The sequence below is a fragment of the Ambystoma mexicanum genome, chromosome 9 (genome assembly GCF_040938575.1).
Source record: "Ambystoma mexicanum isolate Mex_15411 chromosome 9, UKY_AmexF1_1, whole genome shotgun sequence".
NCBI lineage: Eukaryota > Metazoa > Chordata > Amphibia > Caudata > Ambystomatidae > Ambystoma > Ambystoma mexicanum.
Genome location: NC_090931.1, coordinates 427922834 through 427947639, shown reverse-complemented (window position 1 = coordinate 427947639; position 24806 = coordinate 427922834). Strand labels below are relative to the sequence as shown.

Genomic DNA, 24806 nt, shown 5'->3' with positions numbered 1-24806 from the left:
CTCACCGGCCCATTCTTTGACTGTCTGGCTCTGTGGCTGCAATTGCTCCGGCTCCTATCAACTCAGGAAGGGATCTCCGGGGTCCACCACACCTTCGCCACTTCTCTTTCTTATTGAACTGCCCCGCCTCCAGTGGACTTTCCTGGCTCGCTGGCCCTATTCTGCTCTTTGGACACTGTGTTTGCGGCTGCTCCGGCTCCTGACGGCTCCGGAGAGTGAAACCAGCTCCCACTGCACCTTTCATCGCTTCACTTTCCTTGACGGTTGACCCTTCTCCAGTGGGTTCTTGGCTCGCCGGCCCTTTTTGTTTGCTCCTATTCCTAGCATTCAAGCCCCCGGAGAGTGACTATATCACAGACGCCCTGCAGCTGTTTCCTTCCATTTTCATTTTCCTAATTTGGGCAAAACTATCCTTTTGTGGCCCTCCTCCTTACCGCTGTCTTTTACCACCTGGGCCCCTCTGCTCTTCGCTCCTCCTGCTTCTACCAGGTCCCTATCTCCCAACCCACAACCATTACCTGGTCTCTTCCTCCTCTGGTACTAATTCAAACACCTGCCCCCTAACACACAACCCATTTGCAACCTACCCCTAATACCACCTGGCTCTCCCTATCTGCCGACGACTCCTACCACCCTATCTCCTCACTCCCCTGGCTGCCTGCCACCTCTTGTCCTGCTGACCTGCCATTAGCCTCCCTAAGTGGGCACTCTCTACCCTTGCCCTTGGCTCCTTCCATCTGAGCTTTCTAGTCTGGGATTGTCTGCCTCCACCTCCTCTCACTCCCCCTTCCCTCCCAGCACATCCCATCACTTCATCTCTTCCTCTCCCTCTCTATCTCTCTTGTCACTCCTTGCTGCTACACTCTCCTCCTCCCTCTCCACTCTCCCCCCCACTACAATCTCTCCCCCTCTGTGTCATGCGCACTGCTAGATTCCTCCCTTCTCATCCACCTCACTCCTTGCCCCTTCTCTCCTCCTCGTTCTTCCCCTATTCCTCATGTCCATTCCCTTGCCCTACCCCCTTCCTCTTCTTCCCTTCCATATCGTCACAACCTCATCTACCCTCCAATCCAACCCTCCAGCCTAATCAACATTGCTCTTTGGAATGCCAGATCTCTTTGCAATAAGACTGTAGCTGTTTTAGACATGTTCTTCCGTCTCAACCTTCACTTCCACTGTCTAACTGAAACTTGGATCCCACCTCACAATTATACTGTCCCTGGCTCTCTCACCACCACTTTCTCTTCCTTTTCTCATGTTTCTCGTCTCACTGGCCGTGGCAGAGGCGTTCGTCTCCTCTTGCACCCTAAATACTTTTAATCTACCTCCTCATTGTCCCTTCCTACCTTCCCTTCTTTTGAATACTTATTTAAATTCTTTACTTTCCCTCACCCCATCTCCTTCCTAATTATCTATAGACCTCCTGGCCCCCTTTCCTCCTTCTACGATGACCTTAAGCACCTCCTCTCTGACTCTACTTGGTGACTTCAACCTTCACCTTCCCCCTCCGCCTCACCTCTTCTCTGTATCCTCGACTCCTACCTTCTCTCTCCTCTCCACTCTTCACTCACTCTTCTGGCTCCGCTCTTGATCTCATCTTTAATTCTACCTACTCCTCCTCCCCTGTTTCCTCTTTACCCGTCTATCTATCTGACCCTGCCCTGCTCTCCTTCTCCCTTACTTCATGCTTCCCACCTCCCATTCCTTTACCCTCCTTCAATTCCTTTACTCGACGTGACCTCTGGAACTTTAGTCCTTCTCTCTTCCTTGATACCTGCTCTTCTCTTCCACCTCTCTCTGATTTCTCCTCTCTCCCACCTGATCTTGCCCTATCATCTGTCTTCCTCTATCTGCTCTAGTCGCGATCATCTCTACCCCCTCTCTTCTTTCTGCCCTACTCGTAAGCCTTACCAACCCTGGCTCTCCCCTCACCTCTTGTCCATGCGTCGTCTCATCAGTCACCTTGAGCGATGTTGGCTCAAATCCCCTACTCTTTCTAACCAAACCTACTTTTCTTATCACTCTCTATATGATTCCTGCCTTAACTCCTCTCCTCTCTCCTCCCACTCCTGACCTCTCTTCTACATCTCCTCTCTCTCCTTCTGACTTTGCTGACTTCTTCTCTGCATAAATTCTTTCTCTTCGCCGAAAAATTAACTCTTCACCTTCCTGTTCCCCTTCCCCCCTCCTTCCACTCCCCCTCTGCTTGCATTTTTGAATTTTCTCCAATCACTCCCTCTGACGTATCTCTCCTCCTAACTAAATCCCACCCTACTGCCGCCCCTTCTGATCCCATCCCAACCCTTCTTATTCCCAAGATTTACCCCCCTCTCATTCCTTATCTAACCTCCTTCAATACTTGTCTCTCCTCGCCCACTGCCTTCAATCACGCCGCTATTATCCCTATCCTGAAGAAACCTTCTGCTAATCCCCTTCTTGCTTCCAACTTTCTTCCAATCTCACTTCTACCTTGTCTCTCTAAAATACATGAACGCTTAGCCTATTCTCAACTCTCGACCTTTGTCACTAACTTCTCTCCTTCCCCCCTTCTCAATCTGGTTTGTGCCCCAAACACTCCTCTGAGTCCGCTCTCACCTATGTCCTTAACTCCCTCCTCACCACTCAATACTCTAAGCAATCTTCAATTTGCATCCTCCTTGACCTCTCTGCTGCCTTTGATACTGTCGATCACCTCTTACTTCTCAATACTCTTTCCTCCTTTGGCTTCAAAGTCTCTGTCCTTAACTTGCTCTCCTCTTACCACTCCCACCGCTCTTTTGCTGTCTCTTGGGGTGGTTGAACCTCCCCTACCTTCCCTCTGGACTACGGCGTTCCCCAAGGCTCTGTCCTCTGACCCATCTTATTCTCTCTTTACATTTCACTCCTTGCCCCTATCATCTCTTCCTTCGGGATCTCTCACCATTTCTACGCTGATGACACCTAGCTGTTTCGCTCCTTTTCTTCCTTCACCCCTGGCTTGCATCTAAATCTCTCTTCCTGTTTTACTGCCATTAAAAACTGGATGTCATCTTACTATCTCTCTCAACACTGACAAGACTGAAGTCTTATTCTTTCCCTCTAACACACTTCCTCCCCCCTATCCCCCATCCTTCTATTCATTTTCCCCCTTCTAATCTTCCTATTTCCACCCATGCTCGTAATCTAGGCATTTATTTTGATTCTTCCCTCTCCTTTACCCATCATTTCTCCCTTACTTCTCGTGCATGTCGCTACCACCTCTTTAATATCCGTAAAGTCGTCCTTCTCTCACCTTCCATGCTACCAAACTTTTAATCTCCTAACTCATCTTTTCTCACCCTTTCTCACCTTTTCTATTGTTCGTCTTTCTTCTTCAGTCTCCCTGCTTCCCATTTTGCCCCCCTCAAATCCCTTTACCACTCTGCCATCCGTACCCTCTGTCTTCTCTTTCCCCTTGACTCCATCTCCAACTCACTCTCTTGCCTAGGCTGGCTTCCTTTCCTCTCCCAACTTAAATTTCACTTCCTTTGTTTTGTCTTTAAATCTCTTCGACTTTGCCCCTCCATACCACTCCTCTCCTCTCTTCTCTCATTCTACACCCCCTTCTCGCTCCCTTCATTCTGCTGATCTCTTCTTACTTTCTGTCCCTCCACCCCCTTGCGCCTCTTCTCGTTTCCGGTCCTTTCAGCTTCTTGACCCTTTACACTGGAGCTCCCTACCTCTTTCTATCCGCTCCATCCCCACCTATTCCTCCTTCAGCTCCTCCTTGAAATCACTCCTCCTTCATTCCCCTTCCTGACACCTTATTCCCCCTTTTACCTTTCTCTCGCTCCCTCTGGTTCCTCCGTCATAGTTCTCTTTATCTTCCTCTGTCTTTCCTAAGATCTCCTCTCTTCCTACCACTCACTTTACTCCCTACTCTCTCTCCCTCTTCCTTCCTTCCCCGCCCCCTCCTCTCCTCTTCCTTCTCATGCAAATTGTTCTGCATACTGTTTTTCTGATTTGATTCATGTATTTTGTTATTGCTTCTACTGTTCCATGTTTGATGTATTTGTGTTAAACTGTAAAACGCTTTGGATTAAAGCGCTATATAAAAACAATAAATACAAATATGTACATTTTCAGTATGTGTTAAGGCAGTAATTTCAAAATGCGTCTTCCGTTATCAACTCATAACAGTGTACCGTACCACCCACAATGGTCATATATTCAGAGCCCATAGCTGCACATTTAGTAAAAAGATGTTTTGCTGTCTCCAGTTTTTCAAGGATTTAACAAATGTGGCAGCACCTATCTTTGAGTGGGATCCCAACCTGAGCACCATGAAAAACATATAATGGCAGCTGGTTTATATGCAGCCACAAATGAAAACTCTGCACCGATGGATTTGGGCACTGTCTCAAATATCTCTGAGGTTAATAAACTTTTGCACAACCCGTGAGACGTAAGAATAGGTACGTATTTCATCCAGATGGGCATCATTATCAATCCAATCCCACTGCTTAGCTTTATGCTTAAAAATATACTCTAAAACGCTGTACCTTGTTTCTCTATTAAAGTTCGGTCACCATCCAATGCTCTTGTACAGGTTAGCAGTTAACATATCAAATTTCTCTTCCCTGCGATCGAGACAAATTCTCCCCCTGCCCTATCAGTGAGAGTAGTTGACATTTTAGGTATGAATACATGTTCAGGTGCAGAAGACCCCGTCTGATAAGCAACTGGCCTTTAAGCTAGACCAGCCCCAACTCAAACCAAAGGTATCCAATTGAAGCTGAAGATCTCAGCCTCAAAATACACTTCCAGAAGGAACCCTCAATCAAATCCAGCCAGTGCAAATCCTCCATGGCCAGTGCCTCCAAACCATACAGGACCATGGGGCAGAGGCACTGGCTGTATAGGGTAATGATCTCCCCCCGATCCCCAGAGAAAACACAGCAGTGTTTCTCGCAAAATTACCAATCAGCAGGGTCATGTGCAGAGCCTTGGCCGCCTTAGAGGCCATTATATACGCGTATGCTCTACTACTACTCATGTTTAGGCCTAAATATGTGTATGATGCAACATAGTCCACCTTCCCGAGGCTAGTAGTAAAACCGGGGCACTGCACCCTTTTGGAGGAGACTACCAGGACTTTTGTCTTCCCCATGTTGATGCTCAACTCATTTCCTGCTGCGTATTTGACCAAAATATTGGACATGGTTATTTAACATAACCAGCTCATCGGCGTAGAGCATACAGGGGATAGGTCCCCACCGCTTTTAGGGCAACAACCAATGCCTGGTGTAAAACGGGCAGGGAGATCGGACATGTATGAGTTATAAAGCAGTGGCGCAATCGTGCAGCCTTGCTTCACCCCTTTAAAAATCATAACCGGGGCAGACACTCCCCTGTCTTCATTCAAACTAACACGAGCTTCAGTGCTAAAAGTGAAGCCTTTTAGCACATTGACAAGTCATTTGGGGCATCCCCAGATAACATTTTACCCTACAGTTTCTCACGGTTAACCCAGTCGAAAGCTGCTCTGAAATCAACAAAGGTAACATATAGAGTGGGCCTACCAGGCTCCAACCTCCCCCCCAGGCTCCCAATCAGGGAGTCCTAGACCCTGAGGTTGTGCGACGTACAACAGCCTGGGCGGAATCCCGTCTGCATAAATTGCAGCACTTGGGACGCCTCCATCCAGGTCTGAAGTGCCTTCATGACAAAGTTGGAAAAGATGTTCCCCGTTACGTCTAATAATAAAAGCAGTCTGTAGTTCTATGTTGATAAACAATCTCCTTTTTATATACCAGGACAAGGACAGACTGTTGCCAAGATATCGGGATACTTTGTGCCGCACATACTTTGTCAAATAATATTTTTAATATGCTGGTCGGGGGTTCTGTTTTAATACTGAATTGGCCAATCCATTAGGACCGGCGGCCCTTGAATTTATTTGCTTCAGGATAACAGCTTGAATGTCAACTTCATCAAAGGTCAAGGGCTACCCCGATCATGTATTCCAGGGGGAGGACACAATACTGGCTCCACTATAGCTGTTAACATGCCACAACCATTCCAATTCCTGTATAGGATCAAGAATTTGTTTCTTACGATCTCCCTTGGCTTCTGCCAACATGCCCCAAATCTTCCTCATGTTCTCACTTCTGAGCTCCACAATCGTGTTCTGCCAACGCAAGTTGACAATAGATAGCCTCCATCTCTTGAGCCATCCTTGGTAATTTTTCTTAACACACCTTATATGTGAGGCCACAGCGGGAGACAGCAGCCCCTGTCTGCGGGCCACGTGTAACTCTCTGCGCATTTCTCTCTTGGCATCCTGTATAGCCCCATCAAATACACGCCAGGGTTTACTACAATAGTAATAAATGGGGCTCCTGGCTAAACCAAGATCTAGACAGGTAGGTTAATGATCAAAAAAGAGCAGCCTGATCTCTCTTTCTCTTTCTCTCTCTTTCTCTCTCTCTCTCTCTTCTCTCTCTCTCTCTCTCTCTCTCTCTCTCTCTCTCTCTCTCTCTCTCTCTCTCTCTCTCTCTCTCTCTCTCTCTTTCTCTCTCTTTCCTCTCCCCCCCCCCTTTTACCTGGTACCTGGCCAACCTCTGATCTCAAGCCCAGGTCCCCTCCCTCGCCAGTTGCACACCTGCACTGCCTCCCTGGCAACCCCTGCACTTGGGAACTGTTTTCTGTATCCCTACAGTCCCACACCAGCACATGACACCTGATGTCTGCACTTAACCTTGCACTTGCCCCCAGCTGGTCATACTTCTCCTATTGTTTATATATATTCTCTTTATCCCATGTACTGCACTGACCCCTACCCTCCTCCCACCATGCACTATTCCCCTTCCGCCCCCCTCCCCTTGCGCGATCTGAAAGACACCTGGCCTAGTAGGATCGTTGTCCCTGTCTTCCCTCTGTCCACCCACCCCGCGTCCCTTGCTGCGTCGCGCCTTGAAACACTTGTGTATTGGTGCGTTATAAATGCCATGCCATATCATATCAAAGTGCCAGGATATTATGGTCCGTGTGCTCGATGGGAACAAACTTTATATCTTTGACCATCAAAAGAAGAGCATTATTTCTGAAGAAATAATCCAAGGTAGCTTTACTATCATTCCCACCCCAGGTGAATTTTCCTGGATTATCACCTGTCATTTAGCATATATAATTCCCACCGCCTCAAAAAAGATACCCAAAGTCTACCTTTAGGGTTACTTTTCCCTTGTATCATCACGCTCTTTTTTTGTGACATTACTGTATGCTGCACACAACTTATCGTCCACACACCTGGCATTTAGGTCCCCACCTAAGATGATCGAATACTCAGCAGGGTTCCCTCCACATAGTGACAAGATATCTTCAATGCTGGATTGTATCACGTTCAATAGTTTGGTACTTGGGGGGTACATATACATTTATAATAAGCATTTTTCACTCATTCACACTTGCCTCCTGCCACACCTCCACTGCCAACACATTTTCTTCGGCAGTGGGGTCCACCACCAGGCGAGAGCTTAAGCCCTCCACTTGAATGGGACAATCCAACCAAGTCTCCTCTAGCAGGAAGACATCAAAATTTGTCAGAGAGGACATAGTTCCGTACCCATGCAATAAGTGGCTATGCCCACGTGTATTCCAGCTGGCTATCCAAACCATCCTAACCAGTCAGTTGCCTCCCTCTTGTGAGTAAGTAAAACCCTCTGCAGCAGGCAACTGACCCCATGATATAGCTACATAGCCGGGGTGTACATCGCCTGGTGCCTGAACTGCTGATTATTTATCACGGCGATAACCACCTCACTGTGCCCCCTCTGTGCGTGCATAGTCTGTCACAGGCTACTGGCTGAACTAGCCCATGGGGATGACTAAAAGCTGGCCGTTCATGGCAGACTATAAGCTTCGGACCCAGTTTAAGTAATCCATTGGCGTTGGCACTCAATAATGACACCACTGTAGGAGATGTGAAGCGAATCAAAGCCCATTTAGTGGGGCTTCCCCACTTCGGGAGCTTCATTTGCAACATGTCCTTGGAGGAAATTGCAGATAGCCAAGGGACTGAGGCCCAAAACCGCAGTAATGATTTTCTATTTAGGAATGGACTGTCTGAGGTGTGCATCTCCTCCAACCTTACCGAGGAGCCAAGCCTCAGCTGCCCCACCACCCTGTTGGCAGTGGACACACTGTAAGGACCAGGCTCATGCATAGCCTTTAATATAACAGGAGGGGATACTCTGTGGGGTATTCCAACCTGACTGGGAGGGGCAGGGAGAGGGCTACTAATCGAGCCAGGGGTTTTCATAAATGTCACCCAGCTAGAGTACACACCCAGCGAATCTCCTCCCTGTGATGCCTGTGGGTCTGCTAGTCTAGATTTAACTGTAAGGGGCCTTAGTGGACCATCACAATGCCCCCCCAACCCTTTACACTGAGGCAGCCCAGAGGTCACAAGGTCTGGTGGAAGGGGGGTGGCTGGCCTGGTACGTGCCCACTTGTCCAGGGGACCGAGAAGGGACACATTGTGACTGGATCTGTCACCTTGGGCCCTGGAGATCACTCTGGGAGCTTTTCCAACTCTGGTGGAACTACTCGATGGGAGCAATCCCTGTACCCTAGATGGAAGACTGGTGGGGAGAATAGGCCCCTGCAGATCTTTACCCCATGGCTCCCTTCATTGTGTGCTAGGCTTACTGGCTCAAGAGGTAGCTCCTATCATTGATATCTCGGCATATAAGGCCTCGAGTGCGTCCTCCTCAGCTACAGCTACAATGTTAATGGAGTCTTGGGACCTCCAAGACACATCTGAATCCTCAGAAACGACAATCACATCCCCCATTGCGTCCAAGTCTTCCATGCCGGGCCCCTCAGCTGAGGCATACAGAATCCTTTCAGGGTTCCCATCCAAATAACTGTCAGAGGCTGCTGGATCATAGGCAGCCGTAGTAGACTTGCGAGGTGGAGTAGAGGTAGTAAAGGGCACCCTACTGGACTCCATATTTGTTATTGTTCTGTATTGATTGTGCTGTTTTATGAGGTGACATAGGAGACGCGTTAGAATCTAGCTACTGTGAAATGACTCACTACCTGCACAGTGTTTTTTTTATTGCTAAGAGGTGTCTAAGTCATTTGTGGTAATGTTGGTTTACAAATACGCAAGTCATTATAAAAGCAAGTTTAAGTGATAGTACTGACCATTAAAAGAAACTGCTTTGTGAAATCTTTGAAAATCTGAGCACTGGTATTTACCTAAAATATTACTTGTTACGCCATGGTATAGAATAAAGACATTCGAGAACAGTCCTTTTGGCCAGGAAGGGGAATATCCGGCCTGTTGGGTGAGACAGGTTGTTGAATGTGACACCAGTGGAATGATATATTAATATTGCATTCCCTAATTGGCAGATTGTGTGATTGTGGGGCAAGTTATGGTGTACCTCATTTCTTTATCTGCAAAACAATAGGGAGGGCTTAGAAACACTAATTGCTAGGAATAAACTTGTATAAAAAGCATTTTCATTACCTGGTATATTCAGTGAAGTTCTACTTAAAAAAATAAAAATATACTCCGTTTTTTACTGCACCAAAATCGTAGCTTTCAACCCCTTCAACTTCATGTTTGCGATGATGTCATGATGCATTGTTGGCAAACCCGTTAATTATGGCTACCTGTGCCTAATTAGATGGCTAAATAATGTGAATAAGGTGCTCTGGCATCCTGCTCTTTCCAATACTCAATTATCCTGGCAATTTCCAACTGGGAGGAGGGCATGGGGTTGTGGGGGGACAGTCTGCGTGTGTCAGTGTGAAAAACGTGAGAGTGCCAGAGTCTCCATCCAAGGCATTTTCCTGTTTTCCCATTGGGGCATTTGACAAGTCCATGCTACTGGTTTTAAATACCAAATTCATGAATGTGTTTATAAAATCATATCTCATAATTGTACTTTCGATACAACCTTGACTTAATTGTCAGTGCCAAAGTCTTTTCAAGCTAAGCTTACAGTTTCTCTTGCAGTCCATAGACTCGGAGGAGATTCTGGTCCCAGGACGAAGATCCTCCCTCTCAGACCTGGCAAGTGTAGATGACATTGAGGCCTTGACAGTGCGCCAGCTGAAGGAGATCCTCGCACGCAACTTTGTGAATTATAAGGGTTGCTGCGAGAAGTGGGAACTAATGGAGCGGGTCACTCGCTTATACAATGAACAGCAGGATCTGCGCCAACAGAGTAAGACTATGTGAAGCAGCATTTTAAATGTGTGCCATGTTTCTTGCATCAGTTAATGCACTGCCCATAGTATAGATTATACTGGTCTTTTTGTTACTTTAATTAAATCATTCTTTGGCTGTTTGACTATATAGTGTGACTATATATTGTATGATTATTCTATAATGTGATCAAGTCACTGTTGTGGCATATCTCCTGAAACGCGATTGACAATATTCTATTACTTTGTAATCACTGAACTGTACCTATGTACATAGTGGGACTTGTATAGTGCACACCTAGATAGCCAGCAGCTGATCCCTAAACAATAAAGGGGAGCAATACAATCTGGGGAAGAATGGTTTTGTGGTACAGAGATAGAGGACATGATTGGGCCAGACTGACTTTGTGAAACTCCCAAAACTTCTAAGTGCCATTATAGATCCATGTTAAAGCTCAAACACAACTGTTAAGAAAACTGCATGTTTTGAAGAGATGAGGAAGGATGATTTTCACATAAGAAGCATAGAAGGTAATACAATTAAGGAACTAATGTTACAGGTAAATAACCTTCAGGCACACAAGCTGTAGCAGGTGGTGAGAGGCCGGGCACAGAAGATCAATTGAATTGGTTTGAAATTGACTGCTTCAGGTTAGAATTAGCTTTAAGGTCCAACTCCTGACCTAAGACGTATGGCTCATGCCGTATTACATCACAATGCCATGTTACAGGATGGGACCCTAGAGAAGTCTGCCATGCTGGAAATCCTGTTTTACAGGTAACTGACTTTCCTTTCTCCTTCCACAACAACTGGGTGTGTGCGTAGGTAAAATGAATAATGTGTGGACTGTGCACCAAAATAAGGAACTAATGTTACAGGTAAATAACCTTCAGGCACACAAGCTGTAGCAGGTGGTGAGAGGCCGGGCACAGAAGATCAATTGAATTGCTTTGAAATTGACTGCTTCAAGTACAAGTTCAGAATTGTGAAACGCATTCAAACTCAATTTCAAATGTAATATGAGCAGCTATTGGTGAAACACATTCTGGCACTGTGTATTATGAATATCTTTTAGAAGATCACCAATGCTCAGTTCTACAAAATCAGTGTAAACAAGAACTGTAAATTATGATGTAGGAAACCAATAATTCAAGAATTTAATGAGCAATAAGTAACTACCGACATTTTTAATTTATTTAATTTAAAATTTTCCAAGTGCAAATTCAACAAACCCTTCTAGAAATTATTCCATCTTAACACGTTTCCATCATCTTCAGAAGCATCACAGGCTAAAACTAGTAATGCAGTTGCTATTAAATAGTAGTACTTAATTTGTAAAAGTATATCTTAAAGTGGCACAATACAGCTACATGTACCATCCTCCCTAGAAATAGAATATATGAAGATTTGTTACCATATATGAAAATAGCTTAAAAGCTTATAGTATGAATTCCAAAAAGAAAATAGAAGTTACCTATATGAGGCTCTTCAAATAGCTTGCATGAAAACCAAATAATTCATATAAAACTACCAAAGAATTAATGAAAATAAAATTAAAAAAATAAAAGTTATGTGCCCTTCCGTTCTCTTACCAGTTCACATTCTAGATGTTCAGAAAACCATATTATCCAGATCCGTTTAGCTTTTCCAGCATTTATGTCGGCATAAAATCCACCGGTAACTCTGTGTATATGCTTCTGATGTCATTGCAGTCATGGCTGCATGCTGCGGAATTAAAAATGTTTTAAAAAGCATATTACTCCTACGTCCAGTCCTCTTTCCTCCATGCTGCATGGGCGTCCATCACTAGGGACTTGACTCAACCTTTTTCACCAGAAAAAGAGACTTCCCCTTTAAATTTAGAGCCGTGCAGGGGTGCGGCCCTGGGAGCATGCGCTCCCCTGACTCTGCCCACCGGCGCCACTCTTCAGTCCCCTTTTCCACATTGATTGGAACGATCCGATTTCACCAGCGCTCCTGGGTTTGACTTCGGGCTTGTAATACCAAGCGCCCTTCTCTGGATACTTCTTTCTGTCTTTTTGTCTTCTTTTTATCAATCAGGTACTCTGTCCTCTGGCGCCACGCTCCTCCCCGGCGCATGTCAACGTCAGCGGACTTCAGCAGGTGTCCAGCCTGCGAAGGGCTCTTCCCTACGTGTGATCCCCACGCTCTTTGCCACCGCTGCCTTGGTCCCGACCATGTCTGGGAGGGTTGTACTGCATGTGACGCGCTTACACTGCGTGCTCTGAAGAACAGGCTAGCTGGGTGGAGGGAACTTTTCGAGATGTCACCTCCAGAGGACCTGAAGGACTTCGTCAGACACAAGTCAAGGCCCAAGGTAGGGCAGCTTTTTTCCATCGCGCCCCGAGAGCGCTACTTCTTCCCAAAGAAAGGCGTGAGCGGGAGGAACCCTTCAGGTTCTCGCACCAGAACTGGTACCGAGGCTATCAGCCGCCAGGCCGAGGGGTCAGTAGATGCTTCTGGAGACAGTGCTGAGGGACCGCAAGGTTCTTTTACCGGTTGTACACCCGAGGGGTCACATCCTAGTACCGGCCAGATGTCTGAGGGGGCGCCTGCACGCAGCACTACCGGCGATACTGCTGAGGGTAACGCACCTACCAAGCCTCATCCTGAAGTGCAGGGTAGGTCTCATGCTCCGCTGTCAAGAGTCCTAGAGGAGGCCGGGGCCAGTAAAGCCAAGCACCACGACTTTGGCATGTGGCATGCAGCTCGACAAGATAGCTGCCACGCCAGACAAATTGGCTGCTAGTCCAGTGCCGCAAATTGGAACAGAGTAGGTGGAAGAACGAGTTACAAAGTGGGACTGGTGTCAATCAGGTATGTGGCCTACAGCTTATCCATCAGCATCGCAGGGCAGGATTACCCCACAACCGGCTAGACAGAGTAAGCACCGGCCCCAGCAGGCGCCCGCTACCCCGTCAATATCACCTGCCACCCCACCGGCCTGTGAAGACAGGTTCTTTGAAAAGTTTCTCATGCTCCTGGGATCTCCTCAGATGGGGGCCATCCTTCAGGATGTGATCAGGGACATGCTTCCTCCGGCCCCTCGACTGCGCCTATAGTCATTCCTCCTATGGCTTCAGCGCCGCAGGCCCATGTGCAGCCCCTGCTGCCCCCGTCGGCTCCTTGAATTCCAGCTCCCCTGCTTCCCACATTTCAGGCGGTTCCACAACAGCCTCCGGCTCCAGTACCCCACACTGCAGCACTCAGCGCCCAGCACTGCTCCACCCGCTCCGGACCAGCCGGACACCTTGGAGGACACTGATAAGGAAGAGGACCCCGACAATCCGTCGTCAGCCAAGACCTTCCGTGAACGTCTCGCAGGTTTAGCAGTGCACCTGGGGCTTCCTTAACCCGAGGTGGAACTGGAGGCGGGGTTCCTGCCCGTGGTCCTCTCTACGCCCCCGTAGCTAGAACAGGGATCTCGATGCAGAAGGACGTTGTTGCCTTGGCCAAAAAGGGTTGGCTTAAGCCCCACTCGGCTCAGCCTTTCAATCAGTGCCTCAACGCTAAGTATAGGCAGACGGAGGGGGATGCTGTCGGCACACCCTCAACCGCACTCTTTGGCAATCACTCCGGATCACTCTACTCAAAGCTTGTCGTCTTCAACCACCTCGTCCTCAGCGCTGTTAGGCAAGGAGGAGAAGATCTTGGAGGCTTACGGAAAGAAGCTTTATTCCAACGCCTCACTGCACCTTCGTCAATCCAACCCTGATGCCATACTGGCAGACATTAACCAGAGGCTTTGGCGGGAAATAGTCGACTTCCTTCCAGAACGTCTGGTGCAGAGCCAGGGACGTTCAAGGCGGGACTGGCGGAGGCTAAATTGGTGGCACAGGACATCATGGAGTCCACTGTGGCCCACATTGACACCTCTGGCCGCTCCTATATGCATCGCCATGGACATGTGAAGGACAGCCTGGCTTCAGGCTACTAAATTCAACCCAGACATCCAGGAACGCATATTGGACCTTCGATTCGATGGTGGCGACCTCTTTCACTCCACCACCGATAAGGATCTAGATAAAAAGAAAAACAGTTCCCAAACTGCAAAGTCTTTATCCCTACGAAGGCCACTCCCAAGGCGTACACCCAGTCGCATCAACACTCCGATAAGCGCTGACAGGCGTTTGGCGGGTTCCAGGGCTTCCAAGAACAGAGGTCTAGGCAACCTGACCGTTCTGAGTCAGCACTGGCGCAAACAACAAAAGGGGGGAACAAGGGCTTGTTTTAGTCCCCCTCCCCAGCAACAGCCTCGGAGGGATAGAAGGCATGACGTGCCCCTTCGGGTCCATGTGTCTCCATTAGGGGGCAGGCTTGCCCTTCACGCACAGTTTTGGCTTCAGAGGTTCACTGATCCCTGGATCCCATCTGTAGTATCCATGGGGTACCGTCTACCGATTCCTCCCTCCTCTCCTGCAGTCCCAAAGATTGGGACAGCAACTCTGTTGGCGGAAATTCGGTTGCTCGTCGAGAGCCAGGCAGTGGAAGAAGCCCGAGCCTCCCAGCAAGGCTTGGGCTTCTACTCCAGGATGTTTGCCATACAAAAGAAGAACCAGGCTGGCCTGAGAGTTGTGTTGGACCTCTCCACCCTCACTCTCTCCCGCCCTCTTCAAAAAATCAAGATGGTTACACCAGCACTCATAGCGGAGACACTGTGCAGGGAGACTGGATGTGCTCCCTGGATCTGAAGGACGCTTATCTACACGTCCCTCTTTGGCAGCCTCATCGATCCTATCTGCAGGTCAGGATCATGGGCTGCCATTTCCAATACAAGGTTCTACCCTTCAGCCTCAACTCAGCCCCCAGGGTATTTAGCAGATTGATGCAGTGGTAGCCCTCCTTGGTGATCAGGGCCACCACGCCTACCCATACCTGGACTGGCTCGTCAGGGTGAGATCTCCGGAGCCGGTGCATCACACTTCCTCCGCTCTTATGACCACTCTTCACGAGCTGGGATTCTCTATCAACCTCAAGAAGTCTCAGCTAAAGCCTACTCGGAGCCTGACCTTTCTGGATCTCATATGGGACACCAGCTCCAGAGTTTTTTTCCCATCGGAGGTCAAGATCATGGCCGTCAATAGAGCCATAAATCACTTTCTCAGTCGAGAGGTGACCTCGGCCTGGTAGTACCAGCACCTACTGGGGATAATGGCAGAGGTCCTACTGGCCATCCCCCACACGACTTAAGATGAGGAGATTACAGCTGCACTTCGCAGCCTCATGGAATCTGGAGCGGGGCTATCAAGTGGAGCTTGTCAGCATTCCTCCTTCTCTCCACCCAGACCTCACCTGGTGGTCCAGGGATGGCAACCTGCGGACTGGCAGGCCCTTTAGGCAGGCACCCTCTCAAGTAACCATCACCACAGATTCCTCCATGGAAGGCGAGCCATGGATTGGGGGGCAACGCTGGCCAACCACAGTGTCCATGGATTCTGGTCCCTGCAGGATCAGGAATCTCATCTCAACTGGCTGGATCTGAAAGTTATCTGGCTAGCGCTCAAGACTTTCCTTCCGCTCATTGGGGGCAAAGCTTTCCTCATCCAGACGGACAACTTCACTAGCATGTATTATGTCAACAAGCAGTGTGGCACCAGGTCCCCTCTGCTGTGCAGTCTAGGAGTCGGCATGTGGGAGTGGGCCCTAGAGATCAACATCTACCTGACTGCAATCCACCTCCCGGGGATTCCAACTTGGAAGCAGACCGGCTCAGCAGACTGGGAACAGACAATTACGAATGGAAATTGACTGATCAGGTCCTGCTCGGGGTCTTCAGCATATGGGGGCATTCTCAGGTGGACCTCTTTGCCTTCTGGTCTAACAAGAAGTGCCAGAAGTTCGTGTCCTGGCAGGGGCAAGGCCCCGGCTCTGTGGCCGACGCATTCCATATACAGTGGAATGGCATGACAGCATATGCATTCCCTCCCACACCCCTGATCCACAGGGTGATCTGCAAGATAAGGGAATCGTGTCACTTCTGTCCCATTCTGATAGCTCTGTGGTGTCCGGAAAACCGTGGTTCTCGGAGCTCCTCATTCAGGACGCTAGGAGCAAGGCTACTAGGAGCCAGTATAAGAGTAAATGGACCAGGTTCTGTCACTGGGTGGACTCTAAGGAGATGGACCCCCTTACTTGGACATTGTACGATGTGCTTTCATTCTCAGCACACCTTGCTCACTTAGGGGTGCAAATAGACACCTGCTGCACCTACTTGGCAGCCATAGGGGCCTACAGGAATTCTGAGGAGGAGGTCTTCTCCACTTCCAACCCAATGGTTAAGCAGCATCTGGCGGGCCTCACCAGGCTCTGCCTGCCCCTCAAGAAGCCACACTCTGTGTGGGATCTCAATGTAGTATTGGGCGCCCTGGCGCACAAATCTTTCGAACCAATGGCGTCTGCGGACATCAGATTGGTCACAGTTAAAACAGCTTTGTTGGTGGGTCTCATCTCTGCACGCAGAGTCAGCGAGATCGAGGCTCTGGTGGAATCAGAACAGTATACCACTTTTCACAAAGATAAGGTGGTCCTCAGAATGCACCCCACGTTCCTCCCTAAGGTAGTCTCTGCTTTCCATCTAAACGAGGAGATAGTCTTACCTATGTTTTTTGGCTGATCCTAAGGACGATGCTCAGAGGGTCTTGCACTGTCTGGTTGTCAGACGCGCTCTGAAGTTCTATCTGGACAGGACCAAGAGCTTCCGCGAGTCGGACTCTGTCATCTTCGGGGGTCAAGGCCCGGTTATCGGGCATCCAAGGCCTCGATAGCAAGGTGGGTGGTTTCGGCCATCAAGGAGGCCTATGAGGGGCAGCACAAACTACTTCCAGCTAACATGCACGCCCATGCTGTTAGAGCCAAGGCCACAGCCATCGCATTCCAGCGGCAGGTCCCGTGGGAGATCATCAGCAGGACGGCCACCTGGGCCACCGCTTCGGCTTTCTGTAAGCACTACTGTTTGGATGTCGGCTCTAAATCAGACATGGCTTTCGGCTTGGCGGTTCTAACGAACGTGTTCGCTTAAGGAGGGTCACCTCTCCACCCTGGGGCTACATTCAGTTATAATGGGCCATGCAGTATGGAGGGGACGGGACATAGGAGTAATTAAGTTACTCACTGTAGTGACTAACGTACTCCTAGTCCCCTTTCCTCCATACGCCCACCATCCTCCCCCCTAATTATAGTGGTGTCATTAGGCAATGTTAATATTTTCGCTGCGTCAAGGGGGACTGAGGAGTGTCGCCGGTGGGTAGAGTCAGGAGAGCGCATGCTCCCAGGGCCTTGCCCCCACATGCCTCTAAATTTAAAGGGGAAGGTTTTTTCTGGTGAAAAAGGTTCTGTCTCCCGTCCCTAGCGAGGGACGCCAATGCAGTATGGAGGAAAGGGGACTATGGACTAGGAGTACGTTAGTCACTACAGTGAGTAACTATTAATGTATCCACTATGGGATGATACAGTTGCATAATATCAGACACAAACATCGGACACAAACAGTTCAAAATTACCTACACAAGCTAGATTTATGATATACACTAGTCCCTACAATCTATACATAGGACAATCATCAATTGAAAAGCCATATTGGTATAATACAAAATAGAGTAATAAACCTCTTTAGAAGGGCAATATCAAGAATAATAGAACTAACATGTTGCATTATGCTCATCTCATAGACTGTGATTCATTGTGATCATTCAAACCTTTGGGAATTGGTGTCCAGAAAATATAACCGCAATGCTACTACTTTCTCATAGTCGCCACCTCCTTTTACGTTTAGAGACCACCTTTCGAATGCACACTTGTAATTGCAATGCATTATGATTGTCAGCATAGTGTCAAGCCAATGTTGAGGTTACATGTTTTAATCGAATTGAGGAGCAGTGTTCAGTCCACCTTACTTAAGCCTTTCATGTGGTTTTTCCTACGAAGAACTTTCCACAAGGATATCTAATGCCATATATCACACCTTGTGAGTCGCACATAGCAAAATGGCATAGAAATGTGTCATGGACTCTTCAAGGATGATAATTAAATGGACACTTCATAACCAGATTAGTGTCTTCAGTTTAAACAAGGATATGTCACACTTTCTTTAGTAGGTAATGTGGTTTGAGTGTCCCTGTCACTTCGTTCTGCAATCACAAGTTGTTGATGTAAGGTATTACTCCTTTTGTAAGAAGAAAATCAGCATTTAGAAACAAATGGTCAATAGATGTATCTTTTGAACTGTCTTTTTTAAGTAAAGGCTTTGAAGGGAATATGCAAGTCATAGCAAGTCCGGTGTTTGTCTCCTGTTTTCCATCTGTCAATATACCGTTGTCGCTCTTAAAACAACGTTCTACGACTTTTATGCATTTCATTGCACCCCATGAACTGACGTTCCACATGGTGTCCGACATGATATATTCAATATGAGATGTTTTATGTAGGGCTCTGTAAATCAGGCGTGCTGGACTGTTCTCTTCTGCTCGCCCATTACAAGCCCTAAGGAAAGAAGGCAGTAGGCTGCATGCGCTGCCTATTTACAAGCTTTACTTGAGGGGATACCCCAAAGCTTGTCTACTATTTCAGTAAGAGATTCTGTTGATGAAAGTGGTTCAAGTACCCGACAACCACCAGTGGGTCCGCATTCTTTATTTCAGAGCATGAAGTAAAGTGGATTCAAACACATCCAATGCTCTACCCTCAGGTCTCAGGTACACATTAACCAACAAGTACGTTTTATTTCTAGAAATGTGTATTCTAAATGCCATAATGTCTGGGGAGTCTACTTCAAGAGTAGTACAACTAGCCTTCATGGTCAGTTTGATCCTTACAATTAATCCACCACTGGGTCTACCTTTGAGGCCCTTTCTTGCAGGAGTGTGATATCTTGTATAACCCTCGAGATAGTTTGGTTCTGTTGACCATGTTTCCCTCCGACACAGAATCTCAAAGCCAGGGACAAATTGCAACTATTCTGCGTCCTTCTGAAGTATGGCTATGTCTAAGAAAAGTGTAGACCGTGAAGATGAATGAGCATTAAACATCATGGCCAGCGACAAGGCAATATTGACAAATAGACGTTCAAGGCTAGATTCAGTAGTCTAGAGACAAACACCTGACTTTATATGTTATTATATTTTCCCATCAAAGCATTTATAAAGTCGGTTAAAAAACATGGGTGTTTAATCTCACAAAATACATCCATTAATCATTTGTTTCCAAATGCTCAATATTTTTTCTTACAAAAGGAGCAGTAATTCACGTCAACCTGTGATTGTAGAATAAAGTGACAGCGAAACTTCAATGACATTACCTACTATCAAATGGTACATATCCCTGTTTAAATTGTGGACATTGTAATTCGGTTATTACGGGAACATTCATGTATAATCCTTCATGGGGCCTTGAAATATGTATACATCATTTTGCTGTATGTGACTCACAAGATGTGGTATATGGCATTAGATCCCTTGTCGAGTTTTATGTTGGAAAAACCACCCGAAAGGTTAAAGTATGGTGGAATGAACACTGTTCCTCTATTGAATTAAAACAAATGTAGCCTCACCATTGGTTCAACCTTAAGTTGACAATTATAATGCTTCACAATTACAAACGTGCTTTCTAGAGGTGGTCTCTAAACGTAAAAGAGGGGGTGACTATGAGAAATTACTAGCCCAGAGTAAATCATTTTGGATATCTTTTATGAACACTCGAATTGTCAAAGGTTTGAATGATCACAATGCATTCTCTGAATAATGTAACATGTTGGTTGTTATTCGTGATATTGCCGTTTGAAGAAGTTTATTGTTGTATTTCTTTTATACCAATAAGGCTTTTCAATGGAGGATTGCTCTTTGCATAGATTGTGGTGACTGACGTATATACAAATTCAGCTTGTGTTTGTAATTTTGAGCTGTTTGTTTATATTCATCCCATAGTGGATACATTTCTCAGTATGCCGCCAGGACCTTGCGCGTTATGACGTCACCTTGTCACACACAATAGATTATGTCATTGCATTTTTATAGCATGACGTTGGAGGTCTATACATGGCATTACCAGTGGATTCGTTGTCAGTATAAATGCTGTAAAATCTAAACAAATCCTCTTAGAGCTGATATATTGTTTTCTGAACAGCCGGAATGTGAACCGGTAAGCGGAGGCAAGGGGACACACCTTTGTATTTTTTAGCATTATATTTTCATTAATTCATTTGATATTTTTATACGCATTTATTTGTGAACCAGCAGACTCCAGGTCACTGAGAAGCACTTTGTCTAGGAGCAGTCTCCACCATGAACAACCTTGTTTATGACAATCCGGGTCTATGAGAAGACTTGGCATTCTCTATCATTCTTCCTCTGTACTGGTTTCTTCTACTCTTACTCTTCCAATCTTTCCCTCATTTGAATACTCCTATACTTCTTTCCCTAAGCCTTATCCTAGATCTTGTCTGTTTATCCATCATCCACCTGGTCCTGTTGAGTCATTCTGTGATGATATCAATAATCTTCTTTCTTTCATACTACCTTCTACTATTCCTTTTATTTTCTTGGGAGAGTTTAATCTCCATCTGTCCTCCACAAAGGGAAATCAATTTCTAACAGTTCTTGACTCCAATTTTCATTCTCTTTCTACCCCTTCTTCTCATGTGTCGGGTTCATCTTTAAATCTTATCTTTACTTCTTCACGTTCTACATCTCTCATGTCTGCACCCCCGGTCTATCTCTTTAATCAGCATATTATTTCCTTTAAATTTTCCCATCACCTTTAGTATCTGACTCTCCCCCGTCTGTTACAACATTTTGTTGTAGGCGGGATTTGCGCACTTTGAATACTTTGTTTCATCATGTAGTGCTGCTTTTCCCTCTCACACCTCTATTTGTTACCTTGCCTGCTGATGAGGCTGCTACTACCTTGTCATCTTCTCGTACTTCTTCACTGCATGCTCTCTATCCAACTTCAACATTCTATCCCTCTTGTAAACCCCCTCAGCCCTGGCTCTCCTCATGTTTGTGCTACGTGACGTGTACTTGGCTGTCTTGAGCCTCGTTGGTGCAAGTCCATGTCTGAGGGGGATCATTTGTCTTATTCTTCTTACCATGTGCTCAATGATGGTCTCTTGGTTTCTGCTAAATGTTCTTACTTTTCTGATCTCCTACATACTCGGCCAACTCACCCTAAACGTTTATTTCAAACGCTTTCACATCTTATTTCTCCTGCTACTCCTGATCACTCTAGTAATTCTACCGTATATGCCTCTGATCTTGCTTTGTACTTCTCAAAGGTGGCCTCTTTTCATGCCGCCATTGAGTCTTCTATTCCCACTACTTGTATTATTGTTTTACCATTGCCTCTTAACACTATTTCTTGTTTTTCTCCTATCTCGAATGATGAGACTTCTCTCGTGTTAACTCGGGCTCATCCCACTGCCTCTCTGCTCAACCCTATTCCATCAGTCCTTATTCCTAATATCTCCCCTTCTCTTGTCTCTTATCTAACCTCTTTTTTTGCAATATTTGCCTTTTGACTTCTGTCTTTCCTGCCTCTATCCTTCCTATTCCAAGAATAACATTCTTCTGGCCCTTCTATGGCTGCTAATTTCCGTCTTATTTCTCTTTTTTGCAATATCATTTGAAATTATTCAAACGTCTTGTTTACTCTCAAGTCTCCACTTTTGTTTCAGATAATTCTATTCTTCCCTATTTTCAGCAAGATTTCTGGCCTTTTCTTTCCACTGAAACTACTCTTCTTTTGTTTCTAACTCTTAACTCTCTGCACGTTACTCCAAATATTCATCTCTGCTTATTCTTTTAGACTTGTCTGCAGCTTTTGATACTGTCGATCACTCTTATTTTCTTCTCTTTCTTCTTTTGGGTTCTAAGGGTCTGATCTTTCTTGGTTTGTCATATCTATTCCAAAGGACATTCTCTGCCTCTTGGGCTGGATCAACGTCTGACACTATTCTGCTTGTCCATGGTGTTCCCTAAGGCTCTATCCATTGCCTGTTTCTCTTTTCCCTCCATACTTCCCCTTTTGCTGAAGTTATTTCATCTTTCAATCTTTCTCACCACTTCTATGCAGACGATACTCAACTTTTATTGTCTTTCGCCTCTTTCACTCCTGAAGTTCACAACAAACTTTCAACATGTCTCATAGCCATCAGTTCTGGGATGATGGAACATACTCTTACGTCCGTCCCCTTTCCTCCATACAGTCTGGGCGTCCCTTCCAAGGGACGGGAGATGGAACCTTTTTTACCAGAAAAAACCTTCTTCCCCTTTAAATTTAAAGGCGCGCAGGGGTGCGGCCCAGGGAGCATGCGCTGCCCTGACTCCGCCCTCCGGTGCCACACCTCAGTCACCTTTCCTGCATCGACAGGGGACAGGCCGAATTCACCAGCGCTCCTGGGTTTGGCTACGGCCATGTAATTCCACGTGCGGATACTAATTCTCTTTGTCTTTTTTGTCTTATCTATCATTTAGGTACTCTGTCCTCAGGCTTCACGCTCCTCCCCAGCGCATGTCGACTTCTACAGGGTTCAGCAGGTGTCCATCCTGCAACGGGCTCTTCCCAACTTCAGACCCCCACGCCCTCTGCCTAAGTTGCCTTGGCCCAGCCCACGGTTGGCAATCATGTTCGGTATGTGCTCGCTGTCCTCGAAGGCGCTGAAGAGCAGACTAGCCAGGTGGAGGGAGCTCTTCCAGAGGTCGCCTCCAGAGGATCTTAAGAACTTTGTGAAGCATCGAACCAGGCCCAAGGTAGGGGCGATATTTTCCAGCGCACCCCGCATGGGAGACTCCTTTCCAGGGACTCTCCAGCACGGGAGGGACCGGCCAGGTCCTTCTACCGGCACATGCACCAAGGCTGCTTCAGCTACCGGCCTTCGGGTCGAGGGATCCTCGAATCCCCCTGGGCACAGTGTTGAGGGACTGGAAGGTTCTTTTACCGGGTGTAGACCTGAGGGGCTCTGCCCTTTTACCGGCACCATGGGCGAGGGGCTACACCCTAATACCGGCAATATGTCCAAGGGGCTACGCCCTAATACAGGCAATACATCAGAGGGGGCGCCTAAACACAGCTCTACCTACCCCCGGGTCGAGGGTGTCACACTTACCGGGCCGAGGCCCGAGGAGCTGGGTAGGCCTCATGATCCACACGCCTGAGTCTTGAACGAGGTCGGGCCCAGCGGGCCAAGCACCATATCACAGGCACGTGCCTGGCAGCTCAACAAAATGGCTGCCACGCCAGAAAAAGGCACCAGTCCGACACCATTCCAGGAATTCAGCAAAGAACGAGTGTCAGTCAAGGTGGGACTGGCCTCAACCAGGTACGTGGCCTACAGCCTACCCCTCATTTGCGCAGGGCAGCTTTCCTTTGCGTCCATATGGACAGGGTATGCAGCGGCTCCAGCAGCGCCCCACTAACCAGTCGGCACCCCCTGCCACCTCTTTGGCCAGTGAGGAGGTGCTCTTCGAGAAGTTCCTCAGCCTCATGAGGTCCCTCAGATGGGGGTTATCATCAAAGACGCCATCAGGGAGGTCATTCCCGCCATGCTAGCGGCACCACAGACTCCTCCATCGGGCCCCCAGGCCCCGGTGCAGCCGCCGCCTCCGGCTCCACAGCCAACTCTGCAACCTCCGCCGTCTCCTCCGGCTGCGGTCCCAGTACCCCAGCTTCCGGAGCCATCTACTCCTCCTCCACAGGATCCTCCAGATCCGCAGGATACAGACGAGGAGGAGGAGAATCCGGACACGCCATCCTCAGCCAGGGCCTTCCACGAACGTCTGCTGGTCTGGCGGAGTACCTGGGCCTCCCCCAACCCGAGGTCGAGCAGCCGGCAGAGTGGGCTCTGGCTGAAGTCCTCACGCGACGCCCCTCTGCCAAATCAGGGATTCCTATGCAGACCGATGTAGTCTCCCTGGCCAGGAAGGGCTGGCTCAAACCCCACTTGGCCCAGCCGGTCAATCGACGCCTGGATGCCAAGTACAGGCAGGTGGAGGGGGATACACTCTTGCTCTCGGCCCATCCGCAGCCACACTCTTCGGTGATCGCTGCGGCATCACTATAATCCAAGTCCCTGTCGTCCTCGGCCTCTTCCTCTGCGGCGCTGCTAGGCAAGGAGAAGATCTTAGAGGCGAATGGCAATAAACTCTATTCCAACACCTCTTACATCTACGTCAAGCCAACGCCGATGCCATGCTGGCAGCTGCCAAACCGAAGATTATGGCAGGAAATTGCAGACCTCCTCCCAGAACTCCCTACACAGAGCCAATCACGCTTTAAGGTGGGGCTAGCTGAAGCCAAGCTGGTGGCGCATGACCTCATGGAATCCACAGTGGCTCATATTGATACCTCGGGCCGTGCCATCTGTAATGCCACGGACATGAAAAGAACAGCCTGGCTCCGGGTAATAAAATTCAACCCGGATGTCCAAGAACTCATACAAGATCTACCGTTCGAGGGGGGGGGGGGTCTCTTCCACTCCTCTATGGACGAAGAGCTGGGCACGAAGAAAAAACAGCTCACAAACAGCTAAGTCTTTATCCATCCTTACAAAGACCACGCCCAAATCATACACCCAATCTCAGCAGCGCTCGGAAAGGGGTCGTAAATATGGAGG

The 24806-nt window shown here is 47.7% G+C and overlaps 1 protein-coding gene across 4 annotated transcripts in view; it reads left to right on the top strand.

Moving 5' to 3' along the window:
* The window catches only part of RFFL (ring finger and FYVE like domain containing E3 ubiquitin protein ligase), a 799537-nt gene that overhangs the window by 722151 nt on the left and 52580 nt on the right, over window positions 1–24806 (top strand). For all 4 annotated transcript variants that reach the window (XM_069614893.1, XM_069614894.1, XM_069614896.1 and 1 more), the window contains one exon: window positions 9992–10202. In XM_069614893.1, the coding sequence (XP_069470994.1) occupies window positions 9992–10202 (211 nt within the window). The remainder of the gene's footprint in view (window positions 1–9991; window positions 10203–24806) is intronic.